The sequence below is a fragment of the Branchiostoma belcheri genome, unplaced genomic scaffold, assembly GCF_001625305.1.
Source record: "Branchiostoma belcheri isolate BF01 breed outbred unplaced genomic scaffold, Haploidv18h27 scaffold56, whole genome shotgun sequence".
NCBI lineage: Eukaryota > Metazoa > Chordata > Leptocardii > Amphioxiformes > Branchiostomatidae > Branchiostoma > Branchiostoma belcheri.
Genome location: NW_017804198.1, coordinates 1,281,463 through 1,303,414, shown reverse-complemented (window position 1 = coordinate 1,303,414; position 21,952 = coordinate 1,281,463). Strand labels below are relative to the sequence as shown.

Sequence of the window (21,952 nt, the reverse complement as noted above, 5' to 3'; positions counted from 1 at the left end):
TATGGGACTGTTGAGGTGAGGTGATTCTGATCCTAGATCCCCCCCCCCCTACAGCTTGTCCTAAAACTGCAGGAGTGTTTGGGTAAATTACTTAAAGGAGGAAAATGTACCAGTTGATATAAGCACAGAAAGAAGTGTGCAAAGAGAAATATGTGTACATATTATGACAGAGAGGACTTAGGTCGATTTCTGTACAGCAGAATAGTTTCTTACCTCTCTTCCACACATGTAAGGTTTCTCACTAGCTTTACTCAAGTTGACATTATTTTGTGCTACCATCTGGTCTTCAGCATTGCTTGTTTTGCTCTTATACTTAACAAGGGAAACACTTGTGGGAGACCCGTCATTTGAGTTCCACCCATCTCCGGTGGGAGACCCATGTCCTGCCATTGCCTTGTCCAGCATAACATTAAAACTGGACTTTAAAAACATGACTGACCTGCAACCAACATCATGAATTTTTCCATCTTGCCTTTGTCGTCTCCCGGCGCGTTCTGTAACAACAGAATGTTGGTTGTTTTTGTCAGAGCGCCAACACAGGGTCATTAGAGCATGTAATGACCAATCTTTGTAAGTGGCTGGCCTTCAGGCACAAAAGAATAGCGCTCCATCTATAATTGCTACAAACGCTCTTGTGCTCTTACACAATAGAATAATACGTCATACTTTCCTTTTAATGGATAGTATGACGCACATTTTATTTGCTACATTAATTTACTACAAGGTCTCGCTAAAACCTTACTACGAGGCCTTTCCTTTTTACATTCAGTTCATATCATATTGAGTAAACTTTTTGGTTAATATGTTTATGATAGTATTGCGGGGTTAAAACGACGACAAGTACATGTTACACATATTTTACCAAATGTCATCCATAAAAATTACTTGCTGCGGCCTAATGAAGATGACAGACGGTCATCAAAACGTCGGCTCTTGAAAAATAAATGGTTGTGATAAAAGAACTTTGCTATACATTATTATAAATTCAGACTTATTGTACCTTGTTACTCCGTGAAGGAGGTCAGGACCTCCGGACGGAGTGTTGTGATCGGCTGATTTTTCATGTTCGCAGTCAAAACACTGGGTTCTCTTTGTGTAATCGGCACGCAATTTTATACGCCGTCTGCGGGCATGCCCGTGTTGATGCACGAATGTGTATTTTTGCCGTTGCTGCTTTCGCGGTCAATGTAATATTGCAGACGCACCCCTACAATTACGAGGCGAATTGAAATGGTCCAGAAAAACGCGTTGTTTGGAATAGCAGTGGGGGTGTGGAACTTCATGCAGATACGCACGGCGGTCTGTCACTACGGCATTCTTTCCCATTGCTAGGCGCGTTCTAAAAAGTATCGGGTTACAAGACGCAATTTTGGCCTGTTTTGGACTACCCGTAAAACATTTGAAAGTTAACAAATAGTATTTAATGGTAAATTTCGTCAAATTGAAATGAAATTATTGTCTTAACATTCTTTTAATGTTAGCTTTTTATGTTAAATCACTGATTTTTTCAAATTTCGCCCAGAAAGACGATTATTTTCGGGTTTCCGAGCACAAGTCATGTCATGTTTTTAGGCAAACCTCGTTCAAACCTGGCTACGTATATTACCCCAGATCCCCGATCTTTGTATTTTTCGACGACTAGGAATAAGATCAAAAATCGTGTTTTATGGATTTTTTAATTTCTGATTTTAAGTCTAGTTTTTGTCGACATATTGGTGAAAAAATGGCATTTTTTGACATTTTTCTCACCAAATCATCCATAATTCAAAATTGAGGCCATTTTTCAAAAATCACGATTTTCGAGACAACCGTTACGGTCATTTTGAGCCGTAAATGGGGTATGTTTGACTCTCCATGTTTCCAGGTTTGAACGAGTTTTGCAGACATGTCATATCGCCAGAAAGTGTGCATTGTGTTATTCATACTGGCGTAAAGAATCATTACAGTATTCAAGGTCACCCAAGGATACGACAGCAGCTTCGCTACATGTTACATACCCACCAAAAATTATAGCGGACATGTAGTGTCCAGGAAACTGTTTGTATCTATAGAAAAGTGTTGTTTTTTATCTATTGCGAGGCACTCAGGCAGAAAGGCTTGTTTTGCCGCTTTATTGTAAATGACCGCAGGTGACCCCGAAATGGAACGCGGGTTCGATTCGAATTGCCCAGATCGAACACGATCGAACACAGTTCGGATTCTATGAAATGTGGGAACTTTGCAGCCCAGATTTTACCACCGTGACGGGTTGGTTTTGATAAGTGATACCAGATGTTTTTGCCCATGGTTAAGAGATGGCAAGTTTTTTGGAAGATGTTCGCAGCCAAAACGCATTCTTACGTACGTCGCATTTCTGTGTAATTTCGCATGTGGTGTTGCATTATGTCCGGGATGATGCACGTCTTTTTATTTTTACCGTAGCTGTTTTGATATTGGAGTAAATGCATATTTTAGAAACATCCCTACTTTTGCAATCCTGTGGAATAGGCCGTAGGTTTAGGCAGTTGTCTGGTAGCAGAGGTTCTCCAAGCAGATATCCCGGGTATCTGACCGGCGGAAGTAACACTCGCGGTGCTAGCCGCGAATGTTGCTGGAATTTGGCCCGTTCCAGTCGCGCTTAATAAGTAACAGGCACGGTAAGATGGTGTCTTCGTTAATAGTGACACGACCATGATAGTCCGATCTTTATGTGAATGCAATGATTGTGTGTGTGTAATCAAAATGAACTTCAAACTTGAAGCACAGTATCTTTACACGCCCTGGGAGCAGTAATGGATTTAGGTCTTTTTATGTTTTATGCTTGTGACGCGCCCTCATTGTAATAACCGTTGCCTAATTATAATGTCTGCACAGTAGGTCTGGCGTTGACCCTTCGGATTGTTTTTGTTGAAATATATAAATCTTCACGGAGGATTGTCACCTATGGCTTCTTGTTATAAATTCAGACTTATTGTACCTTGTTGTATTTCAGCTAATATGACTATTGTCTTGACAATTCAACTTTTTTGATGATATGATGTCTTTGGAGGTGCACCTGTTGTGCCTTCCGTTGCTTATGAAAAATTAAATAGATGATATTATCCGCCGTGTTTTGTGTTTCCCAGGGTCAAAAGGTAGGGAGGTTATTCCAACTGTTACCATAGGACGTAGTGGATTGTTTAAAATGCGGAGTCAATCTGTCTCCTCTCACCGCCTTTTGACTAACTGACTGATGCCTGGCACGTAGATGAGAAGCAGTTTAAATAAGTGACTTTTACAGCGGACACGGCGCGGGCCCTTTATGCAACTAGTGCTAGTACTGACATCGTGATCTCGTATATATCCGTTATCAAAATCAAATACGACTCTTGGTGGCAAATGATGAGCAGATAGCTTATTGGCGCACAAAATCCGTAGTGTGTTTTGGCTAGTAACATTTAGACAGATTAACCAAAGAGGCTCTAAATGGGCGTCACTCCACCGTCAGGGAAAGGAAGGTAGTGTAAAGTGCCTTTCCCAAGGGGCATGGTGAGTATCGAAGCCAGGCCCTTTTGGTTCCGTGTCCAATGACCTAACCGGCGCGCTACCGACGCCACGTTGTGCCCACTAATAATCTACAAACCAATCGCTTAAGCTAGGGCATTGACCTGGCTACACGGTAGTGAATGGTAGGGGAAGGAAATACAGGGTTTAAAATACCTTCTGTATATGCAAATTAGAGACATTTGGGGCGTTTTGTCTGACAACGTGGTCGTAATATCAAAGGTTATTTACTGATACTCAGGTTAGGTAGGTTGTAGCCTCTACCAGGCACCGCGGATCGCTGGAAAAATAGTAGAAATTGGCGGAAATAAAGGGATAGTATACCAGAGAAGATTCCGGGGAATTGAAGATCCAATTCGCGACCCACGGAATAAGATGAAAGACATATGGATTCCTTAGGTTTGTACTGTTGTTATGAGTGCAAGGATGAAGTAAAAACTCACGGGGACTTACGTTTTTTCTAAGCGCAAGTATATGCTAGGGACTATGGCATCAAAGACTAAACACAGACTTATTTCCCATCTCGGTACATGCAAGGGTCACAATAAAGAAAAGAAATTAAAGTCTTTTCATGTCCTGTTGTTTCATTCTTGGTAGGGATGTTTTCTGTACCTAGTTAAANAAAAATAATATATATATGTGTGTGTGTGTGTGTGTGTGTGTGTGTGTGTGTATATATAAATCACCAATCAAAACCGATAAAATCACCATAGTATGGAATGTTACTTTTTAACATTTCTTGTACAATCTATTGTACAATCCGTTACACTAAGGTCTATGTTTCATACACACTACACATTCCTGTCAAATTCAAACAACATACACACAGAGCATACCGGGTCACAACCAAACTGATACGATAATAAGTAAGGTATTATTTAAACAACCGTTTAAAGTTATGAAACTAACGTCAATTTTTTTTGAAACGTTTTATTTTATGTATGAATTAATAAGTTGCTAATTACAACAATCAATATGCTATGAACAAGGTTGATGGAGTCAACCGAAAATTTGGGTAAATCCCAATGCTGTAATCTAAGTGTTTGAAGTTAAACGTTAGTCTTTATTTCATTATGACTTGTACCAACACACTGAACTTTCACGCTAACAATCTATATGTATATTGATAGTTTTCTCCTTGATTACACATATCGTTAAGTATTGATATTCGTCTTACAGCATTATGCTATGTTAACATTTCTTTGCTTAGAAGCTATATCTTAATCAATATTTAAACACTTTCTATATAATCTATAGAAAGTGTTAAATACCTCTGATTAAGATGCAAACGTTATTGATGTGGAGTGAAGTGATACGATAAGTGAAGTATACTTTATTATGGGTTCACCACACCACGAAGTGGTTGTGAACCCATATTGCTTTTTCTGATGTTTCTTCTCCTCCTTCTCCTCCTTCTCCTTCTCCTGCCATTTTTTAAATGGATCCAGCTTCTTCATTTTAGGGCCCAAGGTCCTGAAATTTGGTATGGAGGTACAGTGGGCAAATACCCCTAGGCGTTTTTTAAATTATTGTGATACAAGCTTTTAGAATGGTTTTATTTGAGTTTTTTGGCTGTGTTATAGCAAATGTATTACTGTGTTAGTGTGCCTTGTTTACCACGTTTGGGCATGAGTCATCACAATGGAATGCAGGGCATCAACCAATAGGCATGCAGCTTTCCTCTATACTTCTTGCTGATTGGCTGTTGGGATTTAACTTGATTAACACCTGCACAGAGCATTTCCACCTGCACAGAGCATTTCTTGCTGATTGGCTGTTGGGATTTAACTTGATTAACACCTGCACAGAGCATTTCCATACTGACAGTATGTCTTTATTCAAGTGTTTTGGTAGGTATTTCAAGCTTTTCTGCTCCAGCATTGGAATGCGGGGCATGAACGTTTTTTTTTTTTATTTTGAAAATCAACAGTTTGCATTATGCAATTAAAAATCCTAACCAATAAAGTGGGGAATAGCTATCCAACTGTTGTTTTAGTTGTATGTTACTTCATATTATAGTTATATCAATGTAAATCATTGTTTTCCCTTGTGTTTCTCATTCTTTCCCTGCCATGTCGTAAAATGTGGTGAACCCATCGCTATATTTGCTCCAAAGCCAAATATTGGCCTTTCTAGTTTTTAAATATTTTTTTAGGTCGCCACCAAATTTAAAGGAATTGTGTAGAAGACTATCAATTGATACAAAATTAACTGGTAAGATATTGTCACAATAGATTGAAGTTCTGAAACTTTTCTAGTCTATCTTTTTGTAATGTCTTGTTTTATTTATGTCAATAATGACGCAAATAAGTTGCTAATTAGTGCAGTATATATAGCTTAATCGTCATGAAGTACATATATAGTTGAATGTAAAATTTCTTTTCTTTGGCAGAATACTATTTAAACACTTTCTTATTTTCAAATGGTGTCTACATTTACATAATGTAAGCATAATACAGTTCACATTTGGTTATCTTATCAGTATTGTTAGTATGACATTCCAATCACTAAAGTTTTGCTAAGTAGAAGTATATAAATTTGCAATGATGAAAAAAACGGAATTATGGAATTTCTTTCTTAGTTAAAATACACCATTTAGAAAACGCCTTAGTTTGCATAAATTGTGCCTGATCATGTGTACCTTGACTTAAGCTACCTATGTATATTTGTGGTCCCCTCGTCCTAAATAGCCCCATTTAAACTGCTTACAGGGCGGAGGGGACATTTAAAATAGAATGCGGAATTCGAACGCGGCTTGCTTAGGCAGAAAAGTAGCTAAGCAACACACGCTGAGACGGAGCGAGAATCAAGGAAACCAAAATGTACCAATCAAGAAGGATATACAACTCAAATGTTCATTTAGTCAATCCGTGCGCCGCATTAACCTTGAAAAAGACCAACAAAAAGATCGAGAAGCAGGTGCGTCCGAAGGAGCTGAAAGAGACATTGAGAGAGAAAAAAGTAGAAAACAAGGTAGTCAGCAGATGTAAGGTATCCCAAACGTTGTTGGAGATGGTTAGGGCATATTCTACGTACGAGCAAGAACAAGCATTCATACGTTCCCCTCAGATGGATTCCCAAGGAAAGCTCCTCTAGGCACATTGAGAAGGACTGTGGAAGAAGAAATAAAGACAACCCAAAAGACATGGCATGAGAACGGATGGCTGGGCCAAGATTGGAACGGCTGGAAGAAGTTTGATGGTGCCTTGGTCTCCAACGGGAGCAAAGATGATTAATTAAGTAAGTACTCGGGTCCGTAGAAGGCGAGATGCTTGTCCAGTGTTAGATACAGCTGGCTGAAAAGCGGCCGCTGGATGGGCTGCCAGCGCCAACACTGCTGCATCAGATCGTACCTGTGGAGAAAGCGACATCTACCGATCGTCATTTGAACTTAAGCAATTTAGGTCCTCGGGCAAAATGCATTATAGCCTCATAGTTTACCTTATTGCGATTCACAAAATTTGGAGCATATAAAAGTGTGCTGTATGGAGTTTCAGTTTCGAGCAATAGCATGCATTTTTGAGGGTGAGCAGGATAACGTAAATGGTTACCGGGTGTATTTCGATGATATGGGTGCTTCTGTTCCTATCTAATAGTAATACGTCATTCTATGAAAGAGTTAAACTTGTCCGAATGCTAACGATTAGTGTACATAAACTAGCAGACTTACATGGCTCGCGGGCAGTCTTCAGGTTGGTCCATCCTGAATCCAGCCTGTAGGCGGTCTTTCAGCTCGGATACTGCCACGCCAGGGTAAGGGTCGCCCCCTAGCGTGCAGATCTCGTACAGCACTATCCCGAAGGACCACCTGATAAAAGTTGATTTGAAGTCACGGTAACTTTGAGAGATGGCCTTTTAGAATATGGGTCAGGATTGGTAATAGTATAGATAGTATAATAAGACTCCTCACACATCGCTCTGTGTGGTGTTAGGCCGTTGGAGTTTAAGATTTGTTATCATAGTTAACTGAAGGTATTATCATGATAAGACTACTCACACATCGCTCTGTGTGGTGTTAGGCCGTTGGAGTTTGAGATTGGTTATCATAGTTAACTGAAGGTATTATCATGATAAGACTCCTCACACATCGCTCTGTGTGGTGTTAGGTTAGAGTTTTAGATTGGTTATCATAGTTAACTGAAGGTATTATCATGATAAGACTACTCACACATCGCTCTGTGTGGTGTTAGGTTAGAGTTTTGAATTGGTTATCATAGTTAACTGCAGGCATTATGATAAGACTCCTCACACATCGCTCTGTGTGGTGTTAGGTTAGAGTTTTGGATTGGTTATCATAGTTAACTGAAGGTATTATCATGATAAGACTCCTCACACATCGCTCTGTGTGGTGTTAGGTTAGAGTTTTGGATTGGTTATCATAGTTAACTGCAGACATTATGATAAGACTCCTCACACATCGCTCTGTATGGTGTTAGGTTGGAGTTTTAGATTCGTTATCATAGTTAACCGAAGGTATTATCATGATAAGACTCCTCACACATCGCTCTGTGTGGTGTTAGGTTAGAGTTAGACATTGGTTATCATAGTTAACTGCAGGCATTATCATGATCAGACTTACACATCGGTCTGTCTGTGTTAGGTTTAGTTTTGGTTTTGTTATCAGATCTTACTGCAGGCATTATGATAAGACTACGCCCACATCGCTCTGTGTGGTGTTAGGTTAGGGTTAGAGAGTTGATATTATAGTAGTTAACTGCAGATATTATGATAAGATTACTCACACATCGCTCTGTTTGATTTTAGGTTAGAGTTAGAGTTAGATTATAATAGTTGACTGCAGACATTATGATAAGACTACTCACACATCGCTCTGTGAGCTGTAGGCTTTCCCATCCTCCAGCCGCTCCGGCGCCATCCACTTCCAGGGCACCCTCTGGAGTCGGTCCTGCCGACGGTACCCTCGGCTGTAGATGTCTTCTGCCAGCCCGAAGTCAGAAATCTTCACATGCAGGCGTTTTCCGACCAGCACGTTCCGAGCGGCCAGGTCTCCGTGGACGTAACGAGACCGGGCGATGTGATCCTGGAACATGAACAACACATGAAGTGCGTGACAGTTCTGCTATTTTACATCAGTCTTGGCTAAGAACCTGAAAACTGATGCTGCAATTATGATGTTTCGTTTAGGAGCATTTGATGTCATTTGTAGTCCACAATTGTATGTATGCATATTGTAATCCACAAATTGTACAGATGAAATAGACTCTTATATACCAATTTCATGCATATGGGTAGCATCTGGTGCATTTGTGACACCTAGTGCAGCTGTAGCATCCGGTACGTCTAAAGCACATAGCACATCTATAGTATCTGGCATTTGCAGCACGTGGAACATCTGCAGCGATTCCTACGTTTACGTTGACATGTGCAGCACCTGGCACATGTATCTCTGCAGCACCTGATAGTGGTACTTACCATGCCTCTAGCGATCTGCCGGGCCACCTGATACATCTGTATAACCTCAAAGGTGTAGATATCGTCTCCAGGTTCATCAGAGGTCGCTTCCTATGGAAACGTAAATATAAAGGCATGTTATAAAACATAATTAAAAGAGTAGACTAAACAAACTTTTCCAACGCCCAAATGGCACAAACATATATAAAGTAAAAACTAACCTTTTCCAGAATGCCCCTTAATAATTTGGTCCGTTAACTAAAAATACACCATCCTCATCATTCTTATTCGCTTGCAAAATTCAACAAATACTTCTTGGGGTTCCTAGCTCCTAGTTGAACGTACCACATTTCAGAAAAAAAAACCCAACCATGTGGCTCACCTCCCGGCATTTTCTCAAGAAGCTCTTTAGGTCTCCGTACGGCATGAACTCCGTGATGAGATACAGATGGTCTCGTACCACCGTGCAGCAGCCGAGCAAACCCAGCAGGTTCTTATGAACCCCAAGGTCCACAACTGCACGGATTTCTTCCAGGAAACCCAGCTTGTCCTCCTCACTGGCGTTTTCTGTGGATTAAAAAAAACATTCAAAACTGTAGCGTTACGTACTAGTGGGAACTATAGAAATAGGGATAATCATACATGATCAAGGTAACTAACTACAGGCGTTTTTTTTAAATTTTAGAAAAAGACCTTTGACAAAAACATTTACATACATAGTTTTGTGTCTTTTGCATATAGAGTGCAGATCTGGAAAAGCACACTTCCATTCAGCCACGTTCAGAATTCGTGCACATCTAGATTAAAATTGCGTTGGAATATTGTGTGAAATATGTACAAAGCCATTAATGTAAAAACAAAAAAGTAATTTGCATTCAAAACCTTTCAGAGTTTTTACGACGACGTCCTCCGTCCGGTCGTTCCGCGTCAGGGTTGCCCGGTAAACGATGCCGAACGCCCCGCTGCCGATCTTCTCACCAAGCGTCACCCGGCCGGGGTCGGTCTCTAACTTCGGGAACTGTGGTCGGGCAGGAACCAGCGGGACCATCTCCTCCAATCTCCTCCTATGGACTGTACAACAACGTGGGACAAGGATGCTGGGGTAAATGTCGAGGAGAAAAATTCGCTTGAAAAGATAAAACGCTATATCCTTACACAGAAGTGAGGTGCTTAATGGCAAGTTTCCCAAGTTGAAATATCCAGAAGCCTCCGCTTTTGTCTTGATAATGATATTGTCATTTATCGACGAAGAAAAAAATCCATTCAGACTATTTCCTTTTGTATTAAGTACATGTAATCACGCGAGTTTTGACATACTATCAAATACAAAAAATGGGACTTGAGGGTAGCTGTGTCAAAGAATCTTTTTCAGAAGACCAGAACACTTATCTGGATATGTAGATAAATATATAGAATTGCCCATAACCCTATCCAGACCTGGGAGAGGCTAAAAGTGCCCGAGCTAACTTTGATGTCGGATAGCGTCTGAACGGCTTTGCGCTTCAACCAAACCAAGAAGCTTCATGAGTTTTCCTGAAATATTTTTGGCAACATTTTTTTTTGTATTAGTATAATAAGTTAGTGATATTTTGTGTTGCCACGGCAACGGGTTTCTTACAATTATTTTTTTGTGAAATTCAATAATTTTCGTTTCAACAATAGACTTTGATGGGTTTTATGTCAAGTGCCTCATTCTTTCTAATTTCAATAGCATGTAATGCAATTAAATGTAATCTTTATCATTAAAAACGCATACGTTATGCTAATTTGAAGACGTTATTGGTCAAAATTGGTCAGGATGGCGGACCATACTGTATATTGTTCACGAGTTCTGAAGGGGGCAGTGATTACCGCACCCCCCCCCCCCCCGACCCACGAATCAAAATAAAAAAAAAGTCGGTCTAGATAGGGTTAAAATGTAGTCACTACACATACCTTTGACTTTGGGTCAACGGTGGTTTAAAGTCAATTTGTAGATAAACCTTATATAGTAAACGATGGAAAAAAATACAAATTCATAACTTACAGTCCTTCAGATAGAAAATTGGAAACCGTACTCACTGATAACATCATCTGGTACAAAGTAAACAGTCGATAGTTCGTAGTCTTCTTCTTTTATTTTCTTCCTCCGACGTCTTAAGTACACCGTGAAGACGACAGCTGCCACAATCAGCAATGCGGCGATACCGGCACTGGTGCCGCCGATAATGGCTTCAGTGGACGTGCGACCTAGTGTGGGTGTTAGAATATTTAGGTTTGTTTTTTTTTGGCGCCAGAACGGCAATACCAGTACTGGTGTTATTAGTGACGAGCGTTGCGAAATAAATGTGGTATGACAATTTATTCTACAGATAATGTGATTTGATTCATTCACACGCAATGTAGAAGAGGAAGGACCGATGTCGTCTGTCATTGTGACCTTTTGATTAATAGTCGTGATATAGCGACTCAAAATGTTGTCTTCCCTATATCACGTGTACCATGAGATGGATATAATATGTACATCAGTTTCTGCATGCATTCGAGCGAATGCAAGCCCTTATATTGTTTTCTTAATGCATTTTAGCAGTAACCGTCAGTAGCATTGACTCGGCCGTTCATGATGTCGGTGGTATTGTCACAGCGGATACCTGATAACATAAAGCTGGCATGAAAAACATTACATGCTCTGAAAATTGAATTTTAAAAAAGTCTACTGAAAATATCAACATAAATTCATACACCACCCCAACCATCTCCGTTTGAGGGCCTAAATACGCTGCTTACAGTGCCATAGCTGCTACACTCTTTACTTTCTGGTAACAAAAAAGAGCGTACAAAATAAATTCTTCCAGAGAAAAAAGTCAACTCACGTCGGCATGTCGGAATCTCCCTGTCCCAATTTTTGTCCCGACAGACAGCGAAGCGGCTGCCGACAAGCTCATATCCAGTGTCACAAGTGAACTCGATAGAATTCCCAGAGCAGTAGTCTTCATTAACTGTAATCTGGCCGTTCTTTATCCTGGTTGTGTTGTCACAGCAGGTCCCTAAAATTACAATTGTCAATTATTTTTGTCTTTTTTTTCCTTCAAAGCAATATTAAACTTTTTACGATCATGTTGGATACGTCGACTTCTCCGCTGCCGAACATGGCTGATGATGATGAAGGTAATCAGCATGTAGCAGCTACTCAAACAGCTGGATATGGTTTTGGAAACGGTCAGACGTTTCAAGTAGCATATCAACTACCCTTCATCAGTGGCACTAAGAGACTGCAGGAGAAATGCACGAACTATTGATTGATATGCAAATAAGTGAAAAAAAAATTTCAGTCCATAAGGAAACACAAGTTACACAAGTCAAGACAAGAATGATGCAAATTAGTGAAAGAAGCTCTTGTTGTTTCAGAGCAGGAGCTTAACTTTATATCTTGTCTGACCTTGGGGCCGGGAGCGCCAAATCTCAAGTGCCTGAGAGTTCTACCCATACCTCCCCCCCTCGGATACTCCTTGGACAAGCGGAATAGTGATGTTGACTTTTTTTTAATTTGCATCATCCTTGTCTTGACTTGTGTAACATTTGTTTCATTTTGGACTTCACTTATTTGCATATTATTCAATAGTTCGTGCTTACAAACCTCCATTTCTTCTGCAGTCTATTTAGCCTGGGTTCCATCCTGGTTAGTTTACGTCCGCTCCCACAGTCGACTGTGGGAGCGGACGTAAACTAACCAGCATGGAACTCAGGCTGACGAAAGCTAGTGGATGCTATCTGAAACGTCTGATCGTTTCCAAAATCATATCCAGTAACTACTTTTCGGCCTATCTTATTACGTGGATGTCTAACCTTCACCGACGAATCATCATGTATTTGAAAAAAAAAAACACAGCCCATGAAAAATATTTGTCCGACGACCAGCCATTCACAAACACATTTTTTGTAGCCCAATACTTTATATAGCAAACAAATGCCCTTTAAGTTGGAGAATAGTATGGTATTATATCCTAAGTATAGTCGACTTCTTTACATCTAAAGACAATTGCAACAGGAGACTACATTTTGTACCGGCATTCCAGGAGGGCCTAAAGTTTTCACAACTCTACCTGAAGCTGAAGAGTACGTCCAAAAGAACAATGACGATAACGCTATCATGACATTCACAACGTAAATGTAAACTCACGTTGGCAAGTCGGAAATTCTCGGTCCCAACTCCCGTCCTTTTGGCAGGTGGCAGGGTTGCCGACTAGCTCGTACCCAGTGTCACAAGAGAACTGGATGTCGCTCTTAGAGCAGTAGCCGTCGGTAGCATTGACCTGGCCGTTCTTCAGTTTTACGGTATCGTCACAGCAGATATCTTAAGATAATAAAAAAAAAACTGGCATTGAAACATAAGCTAAAGCAGCAAAATAAGTGCATTCGTAAATATATAAAAGAAATGGCTTGATGATATAAAAGTGCCAAAGTGCCAGTTACATTTTTTAAGTAAGCAGTGGTCGCTACGTAACACGGCCGTTAGGACCCTTCAAGGATACGGATTACAGAGTAGAATTGTAACAGCAACTCTTTTGCCTGAGTCAGAAACATCATGATTAAGACCAGCTCAAATTCTCACAAAAAGTAAGGATTAATTGACCCAATAGGAGAAGCAGGGGTTACGAAGGGGTCATATTTTTTTGAAATACTGTAAACGGCCAAAGAAATTCGAAATTTCATTCATAACGGAAATAATAGTTATACTAATATAATATAGACCATTGAAGCAAATTAACTTGAAAGTAAATAAAAACATTGTGTAAATTACACATGCATGGCATTGCACGGTACCTGATAGTACTAGTATTTCTTCATCATGATGGTTGAATTAAAACCATTAATGACTTTTCCTGGTTATACGTTTGATGATAATTACACACTACTTCTTTACGCTTTCATTTTCACCGCTCTACCCAGTAAAGACATTGAAAAATTATAGCTACCTGTAACATAGACCTCTACCTCGCACAGGCTGACGATTGGCCCCACAATCTCTATTGACACATAACGGCCGAATAAAGGCTGTTCGCAAGACGCAATTAGCAATCCGGGCCACGAAGAGCCGAGTAGGAAAGTCTGTCCGCACTGGTCATTCTGCGTCGAGTTCTCGTTCGGACCAACTCGTACCCTACCAATAACCCCTGTAAAATTAAGTCAACCAAATATACTGTGACAAGTGGAAACTAACACACGCGTCTTGTAAATGGAACCAGGAGAATTCTTTGCGTCACCTTCATTAATTACAGAGAAGCCTATATCCGACGACTTTACATAGTAGAAAAGGCGATGGGTATACTGTTTTCTGTCACCTTTCTGCCCAGATAGGAAATAATTACCTGGCACCAAAATGGACACACCATGCATGGAGCGCGTTTGAGCCACTCGCGTTTATAATACGGGAGGAGACTTTCTCACAGCTTGCCTATCAATCTGTTCCATTAAAGGTGGACATGTTTCCATACTTTGGGTTTCGGGGGAAGTTATCAATTTCTTTTAAGGATTGCTACAATGTCCTCAATTTGACTACAGGGCCTAATACACTCTATAGAAAATTGATACATATAAATATAATTGTTCATTCCAAATTCATGCCCGAGGCCTAGGACTAATTGCAAATACAGAAGGGACGTTTAATAAGTACAAGCAAGTAATACAAAACTAGACACAAGAAATAAAAACTACCTTAACTCCTAAAAACTGTAATAGAGCTAATTATAATGCCAATATGTATTACACAATGTCATCAGTTTACATAAGGAACTTCTTCCTGTTCAGCACATAGAAATATCACGAGAGTTTGGCGGAAGAAATTTTGAAAGTTTACTAATACAAAATAACAACCGGATAATTAATGGCCGGCATTTACTCGCACATCTACCAAGTTATGCATGGAGCTTTTCTCATTTTGTGTTGAAAGTAAAGTCAGTCTAAAAAGGGATACAGTGAAAGAAATGAAAGTAAAGTCAGTCTAAAAAGGGATACAGTGAAAGAAATGACAGCGGTGCTATAACATACAGCTGTTCCTTCTTTAGCCCTCAACAGTACACCTTCCCGGACTGATTAATCTGTACACCTGGGGTCCGCGCGGACCCCAGAGCAGTTTTTTTGCTAATTTTTAGAAATTATCAACATGCTACCAGCTCAATTGTTTTGCAAACTGATGTGGGAACCTCTGTGTCTACATTACATACAAAAATCATACATTTGGAACTTTTTCTATTTTTTGGTGAAGAAAAGAAGACAAGAAGAAATACCCGATTTTAAACCCATTTCAGACTGAAGGGGCTTTTGAGGCCCAACTTTGATCTCAGATAGCGGCTAAATGGCTTACGCTAGAAGTATTAAATTTGGAGACCTTTCCTAAAATGTCTCTGGAAAAAAGTTCATATTAGTGTAATACTAGTAAGTTGATGTTTTTTTGTGTTGCCATGGCAACGGGGTTCTAGCAGGCAGTTTTTTTAAAAATAGAAGTAATTTTGGTTTAAACATAAAAATTTTCTGAGTTTTATATTAAATTACACTTCTTTTCCAACATTAATAACATCTTACATAATTAAATATAAGTTAAATCATTTAATATGCATAGAATATGCTAATTTGATGACGTCTTTGGTCAAAATCCAATATGGCGGACTATATTATTAGCTCTGACGTCATATGACGTCATAATTACACCAAAGTTATTAAAATTTAATTCTATTACTACACCATTCTCTGAAAACTTGGTAGACATACGATGAGTGCATAAAAGCATATAAAAACGGAAATAAGCTAATGTATAAGAACGCCAGTGTATCCATTATGATCGAAAGCCGGCTGGGGTCCACGCGGACCCCAAAAGAAAATCAGATATATTTTTTTTATAAATGGTAGAAACGGAGTTTTCTGCACTGTATTGAGAGATAACTTTTTGGGTGACAATTACCTAAAATTTCAGAAACAAATCTTTAGAAACAAAAAAGATATTACAGAATATATAGTGCTGGGGTCCGCGCGGACCCCAGGTGTACTGTTTAGGGTTAAAACGGTACAAGTCTTAAGTGCTTGGTGACAATGATTTAGTGAGGACGTAGATGGTCATTGATGTACAAATGGCACTAGCATTAGCGTTAGAAATACATGTAACTGTAACATTCAGTGCATAAACAACTTACCCAAAAATTTACTCTGAACGCTGACCCTCCTGACTCTGTAGAAACCTGCCAGGTCCACCTGCCACCATGCTGACAGGCCTGTGTTTCTTCTTACACATTCAGTGTAATCACCATCCACAGCCTTCTCGGCACCAGTCCAGGTGCTACTCTGCGTTGCGTTCTTTCCAAGGGCAATGTTAAGGTCTGCAAGTGAACAGTGACCGCAAGTCGTGACGACAAATAGATATGTATATATATGGATAAGAAGACCCAGGAAGATATTCCCGTTAGAACTAAACAACAGTTAGTGTTGGGATTATGACTGTTTGTTTCTGGTTTCGGGTATACTGTCTGACTCATGTAGGTTCGCCGAGTAGTTGGGTATGTTGTTATCACTTCCCCTACTCCTGTTGTTATCGCCGCCAACAATTCAGCACTCTTATTAAGACGCAAATACCAATAAAGTCAATGCGACTGCATATTTTCCCTATAACCTCCGTAACGTAATGGCTTTTGGTGTGTCGGTTTTATTACTTGTGTGGACAACCATTGTCTTTGCCCTTCAAAATGCGACATGTGTTGTTTTTGGAGGTTTAGACATTACAAAAATTGCAAGCGGTTATGTCGTTCGACTCAAGCTTTTGAAACTCTACCCCCCCCCCCTTGTAAAATTTACACCCATTCCGAGTGAACCAGGGCTGGAGACTATTTATCTTACATCTATCAAAGCCTAGTCTACCAAAATCTAGTCATAGCCTCACATGTGGCCTTTTTATAAATAGTCTACAGTTTTTGTGTTCTTTTTTTTATCCGCATCAGCAAGCAGGAGTTTATTGACATCATTTCTGCCTGCCGTTTTAACCTGTAATTTAGAAACGTCCTTTTTCGACCCGTGTACATGGTTCATATAAGCACATCCATTGATGGACGAATAGACGGATGTAATCCTTGGCTCAACGGGTATTATAAGCAAGCTGGAACATCCAACTTGTCCTTAATCAACATGTAGTGTCTGAGGAACTAGTTTATTAAACCCTTGTCCTGCGGAGCCCATATATATATATATGGGTTGCACATACAGTACCATCTATATAGTGCCCTGTATATGTACGATTTGGGGGTGTTTCTCGTGCAACGCATCACACCGCAGCGAAACGCAACGAATGCGGAAGTAACTACGCCGCCGCGGGCCAAAAAAAGGCAAGGGTCTGTGACCTGATTAAGACATGAAATTATTTGAAAATATTGTGTAAAAATTGCCAGCAGGACAAGGGTTATGCCTTTGCCTATACATTATCACTTAGAACATTTGCGCTATCATCACTTTTGTGCTTTCACTGAGGCTTCTGTGTCGTTTCTGGGTATTTGGAGGTTTTGGAATTCGAACGCTTTCACTTTTTGATACTTTTCCATCAAAGAAATTTGATTTCTGAAATTAAACCTCCTGGTTCCAACCTGGCCTCATTCGATGAACATAAAATAGTCTTTCATGAGTTTATGCCTTGTTAAAACCGCATGTAAAGAATTCAAATTATAGACATCTCACCTTCGCCACAGTATGGGCCAGTCCAGCCGACGTCACAAGCACAAGTGCCCTCTGTACTTCCCGTGGTGCAGACCCCGCTACCGTGACAAATCCTGTCTGACACAAGGCCGGTCAGCGCGTCGTCTTTCATGTGGGAAGGGGAGCTGCAGGTAGGGTTACCGCGAATTGAACCGCGCACTGAAATCATTATATCCTGTAAACTACAGTCACACCTCCAGGGGTTCCCAGTTATGTAAAGGGATGTCTGGGTAGAAAGGTGTTTGATGTCTGCAGGAAGACTCGAGATGTTATTGTTGGACAGGTTAAGGCTGGTCAGAATTGAGAATACTCCATCCGGGAGGTCAGCTATATGATTATCAGATAGATCCAGCCGCCACAGACGGGTGAGATGTGAGAAAACTCCAGCGGGGAGACTCGAGATCTTATTGTTGGACAGGTCAAGATATTCCAAACTGGTCAGAATTGAGAATACTCCATCCAGAAGATCAGCTATATGATTATCAGATAGAGACAGCCACCTCAGACGGGTGAGATGTGAGAAAACTCCAGCGGGGAGACTCGAGATGTAATTGTTGTCCAGGTCAAGGTATGCCAAACTGGTCAGATTTGAGAAATCCGCATGAGACAGACTCTGTATGGTGTTGCCACTCAGAAAGAGACGAGCTGTATCCGATGGTATGTACATACCGTCACCAAATGATGTTAATATTATTCCTTCGGATTATGCAAATAGGATCCTCATGAATTATATCAGTTGATCATATTCTCAACCAAAGCACAGCCTTACCTTTACAAAGAATGCCATTGTAGCATTTCCACATAAATTATGTAAATGAGGTCCTTATTTGAATAAGTTATGTTTAATGATGTTCGCCTTCACTTCAAATACCTCAAGTATGAAACTCCAGGCAGTTACTATTATGGAATAATAACATTTTCTTATGAATTATGCAAATTTGTTAATTTACATAATCAATATCTGCCTGTGTTTCTCTCGTTCTCAATTACATATGTCACAAGCTGTACTATGAAGTAGCATCCAGATTTGCATATTTGTCGCATAATTATTTCAAGCGTCACTTTAGCTATCTACATATCAAAATCACGACGATCCGTTAATTGGTTCTTGAGTTATCCTCTTTTGAATATTTTTAATGAAATCGCTAGCCGCTAGGGGGCCCAAACCTACGGCGCTTCTTCCCCAGAACAAGACCTACCTACCACACAAATTTCGTGACTATAGCACGTCCAGATCATAAGATATCAAAACCAGAAGTTCCGCTGCAGTACCACAACAAGCAGCCAGGGGGCCCAAATTCTAATCGTATCGAGGTCTTATCAAGACCTACCCACCTTCAACGTATGGAGACAATTCATTTAAGGCTTCTCGAGTTATCGTGTTTACAGACACACAGACAGACACACACACACACGAACGCCTCTGAAAACAAAACCTTCTTGGCGAAGGTAACAACAGAAACATGACAGCTTCAAATCACAGAGAATTTATTCTTTGATAAAATGAGAGGCCTTACACTCTTACTTCCCACAACAAATGACAATGTAAAACCTTCTTTGAGTTACTGGGACTGTTTTGGTTAAAACTCTGTCTAATATATAATGTCTCAGGTTAGGGGCACAGAATGCACTGCATCCGTATTCTGACTGGTACATTTTAATCTAATTTATTACGGGTTAAAAATTCACAGATACCAATAACTGTATAATATCTTAAAATGTTGGTGGTGGTTTTATTTTCGCGTTGAAATCTCCTTCGCGATATGTCATGACATCGCGAATGTGTTTAGTACAGCCTGGTAAGTAGTCTGTGGGCTTGCCCGGGCTTTTTGTGGGAGCGCGCGAGTTTGCCTGTCGGCGGGTTCATTTTAATCACACTGCCGAGTGTACAAGCCCACTAAAGCTAAGGTCCTAATTGGGAAAAGGGGCCCTGGCGGGTAGTTCCCGGGCTGTTTTTTACCACTTTCGGGCGGGACCCCGACGTGGCCGGGCTATTTTTTGCCCTGTCGGGGCCCCGATAAGAATTTAATTCTGAGTTAAATTCTACCCGGGCCCCGCTGACAACAAGATGCCGTCACAGAACCGTCAGAACACCGCCCGGTACCCCTCCGATTGTCGTCAGCCCACCGGGACTAATTTGTTACGTCACAGACCAGATAAACAGAATAAAGGTGACGTGTACTTCGTAAGACCAGGTGAAATGTGTGACGTCACAGATCATGTGATTACAGCAAAGGTGTTCACTTTGTTGGATGCGTGTCAGTTCGTCACCATTACAAAGGCAAAGAGGACGGGGGTGTCGGACCCCACAGGGGTCACTACAAGACATCGTCAGAGCATCTGCCGGGTATCTACCGGAGACCAATCAATGACGATGGCAAAATTTGTATCAGCAGGCCACCGAGTGCCCGCCGGGCAACCCCGGGACACCTGCAGGGTAGCGTAAAGGCAACTTTTAATTGTGACCACAACAGCCGATGCCCGCCCGACTCCTGAACCCGGCCGGGGCCTGCCGGGGCTACATCCCCGACGGGCACCGGCGTAATTGGGACCTTAGCTTTAGCAGACGTCACGTTGTCACTGTTGACAGATTATTTCCGTCAATAAGAAGTTTGTTTTGCTACTTACAGGGTGTTTTGCAATGCGGAAACTCAACCAACTAAGCTTAAATAGTGTTCACAAATGCTAGGTGTAACTAACAAGTCGTTCGATGTATTGCAGCCAGATGCCACCGGCACCCAGCTGCCACCCTGTGCCTACAAAGCTGGTGTGCTACGAAGATAGGTGGTTATACCAGCTGTACAAATATAGATACAGACACAAATACTAGAGTTCCCCGATCTCATACCTTCGCCAAATGATGTTAATAATCTTTATGACTGACAAATTATAGATTATTCCCCCCTGATTTAACAAATAGAATCATGAATTTTATCATTTTATCATATTCTCAACCAAAAGACAGTCTTATATTAACAAACAATGCCATTCTAGCATTTCCTCATAAATTATGCAAATAAGGTCCTGATTTGAATACATTATGTTTAGTGATGTTCACCTTCACTTAACTTTCAAATACCACAAGTATGAAATTCCAGGCAGTTATCTTTACATAATTATAAAATTTTCTCATTAATTATGCAAATTAAGTCCTCATTTACAGAATTAATATCTGTCTGTGTTTCTCTCATTCTCAATTACCAATGTCACAAGCTTCAATAGTCCAACCATGGAATGAAGCTGATTTATAGAATATCCCCATAAATTATGCAAATTACATCCATATTTGCGTAATTGTCAAATAATTATATCAAGCATCACATAAGCTACCTACATACCGAAAATCACGACGATCCGTCAACCGGTTCTTGAGTTACATTGAGTTGAATATTTTCAAACATATAGTTCTGTAGCTCCAGAGCAAGCCGCTAGGGGGCCCAAACTCACGTCACTTCTTCCCCAGCACAAAAGCTACCTACCATCCAAATTTCGTCACCCTAGCATGTCTAGATCATGAGATATCAAAACCGGAAGTGCAGCTGCAGTACCTTAACAAGCCGCTAGGAGGTCCAAAATCTAATCATTTTGAGGTCTCATCATGGCCTACCCACCTACCAAGTATCAAGACAATCCACCAAGGCCTTCTAAAGTTATCGTGTTTACAGACACACACACACACACACACACACACACATACACGAACGCCTCTGAAAACATAACCTTCTTGGCGAAGGTAACAAATGAATGGTACTTGATTCAACGTTATGTGCTTCCTTGTAATATTTTTTGGGACCTCATAAAGTGCGAAATGGAATGAAATGGATGTCATCCATAAAATTAATATTGTCTATAATCATATATATTAAGCGATAAATGTTTTTGATACAACGTCGGCATAGTCACCGATGGATCACAATAATCTTTGCCCACAAATGTGAACCTGTCAGCCAAGATCTGTGGGGAGACACTTCTGCATAGTACCCCTATGCAGAAATGTCCCTTTCACGGAATATTGTCTATAATCACATTTTATAAGTTAAATCCATTTTATATAACGTCGGCATTGTCACTAATGGATCACAATAATTTTTGCCCAGAAAAGTGGACTTGTCGGCCAAGTTCGGTGGGGGACACTTCTGCATGGGAAACACTTCTGCATAGTACCCCTATGCAGAAATGTCCCCTTCACGGAATATTTTCTATAATCATATTTCATGAGTCATAAATCTTTTTTTTATATAACGTCGGCATTGTAACCGATGGATCACAATAATTCTTGCTCAGAAAAGTGGACTTGTCGGCCAAGTTC

General features: G+C 40.4%; 3 protein-coding genes across 3 annotated transcripts; all 3 read right to left on the bottom strand.

Moving 5' to 3' along the window:
- Positions 1 to 5,664: 5,664 nt before the first annotated feature.
- On the bottom strand, positions 5,665 to 11,157 carry LOC109481568 (tyrosine-protein kinase receptor Tie-1-like). Its single transcript, XM_019784161.1, has 7 exons — positions 10,996 to 11,157; positions 9,817 to 10,005; positions 9,317 to 9,501; positions 8,956 to 9,045; positions 8,346 to 8,563; positions 7,193 to 7,330; positions 5,665 to 6,875 (listed from the first exon to the last, which is right to left on the bottom strand). The coding sequence occupies exons 2-7, from the start codon at positions 9,980 to 9,982 to the stop codon at positions 6,755 to 6,757; spliced, it is 918 nt and encodes a 305-aa protein (XP_019639720.1). The 5' UTR covers positions 9,983 to 10,005; positions 10,996 to 11,157; the 3' UTR covers positions 5,665 to 6,754.
- Positions 11,158 to 11,496: 339 nt separating this feature from the next.
- On the bottom strand, positions 11,497 to 16,168 carry LOC109481497 (C4b-binding protein alpha chain-like). The gene is made up of 5 exons (XM_019784077.1): positions 16,126 to 16,168; positions 13,890 to 14,087; positions 13,094 to 13,267; positions 11,787 to 11,960; positions 11,497 to 11,564 (listed from the first exon to the last, which is right to left on the bottom strand). Exons 1-5 carry the CDS (start codon positions 16,166 to 16,168, stop codon positions 11,497 to 11,499), a joined length of 657 nt encoding a protein of 218 aa, XP_019639636.1.
- Positions 16,169 to 17,548: 1,380 nt separating this feature from the next.
- LOC109481496 (leucine-rich repeat-containing protein 15-like) lies at positions 17,549 to 18,310 on the bottom strand. The gene has a single exon (XM_019784076.1). The coding sequence runs from the start codon at positions 18,308 to 18,310 to the stop codon at positions 17,606 to 17,608; it is 705 nt and encodes a 234-aa protein (XP_019639635.1). The 3' UTR covers positions 17,549 to 17,605.
- Between the last annotated feature and the right edge of the window lie 3,642 nt (positions 18,311 to 21,952).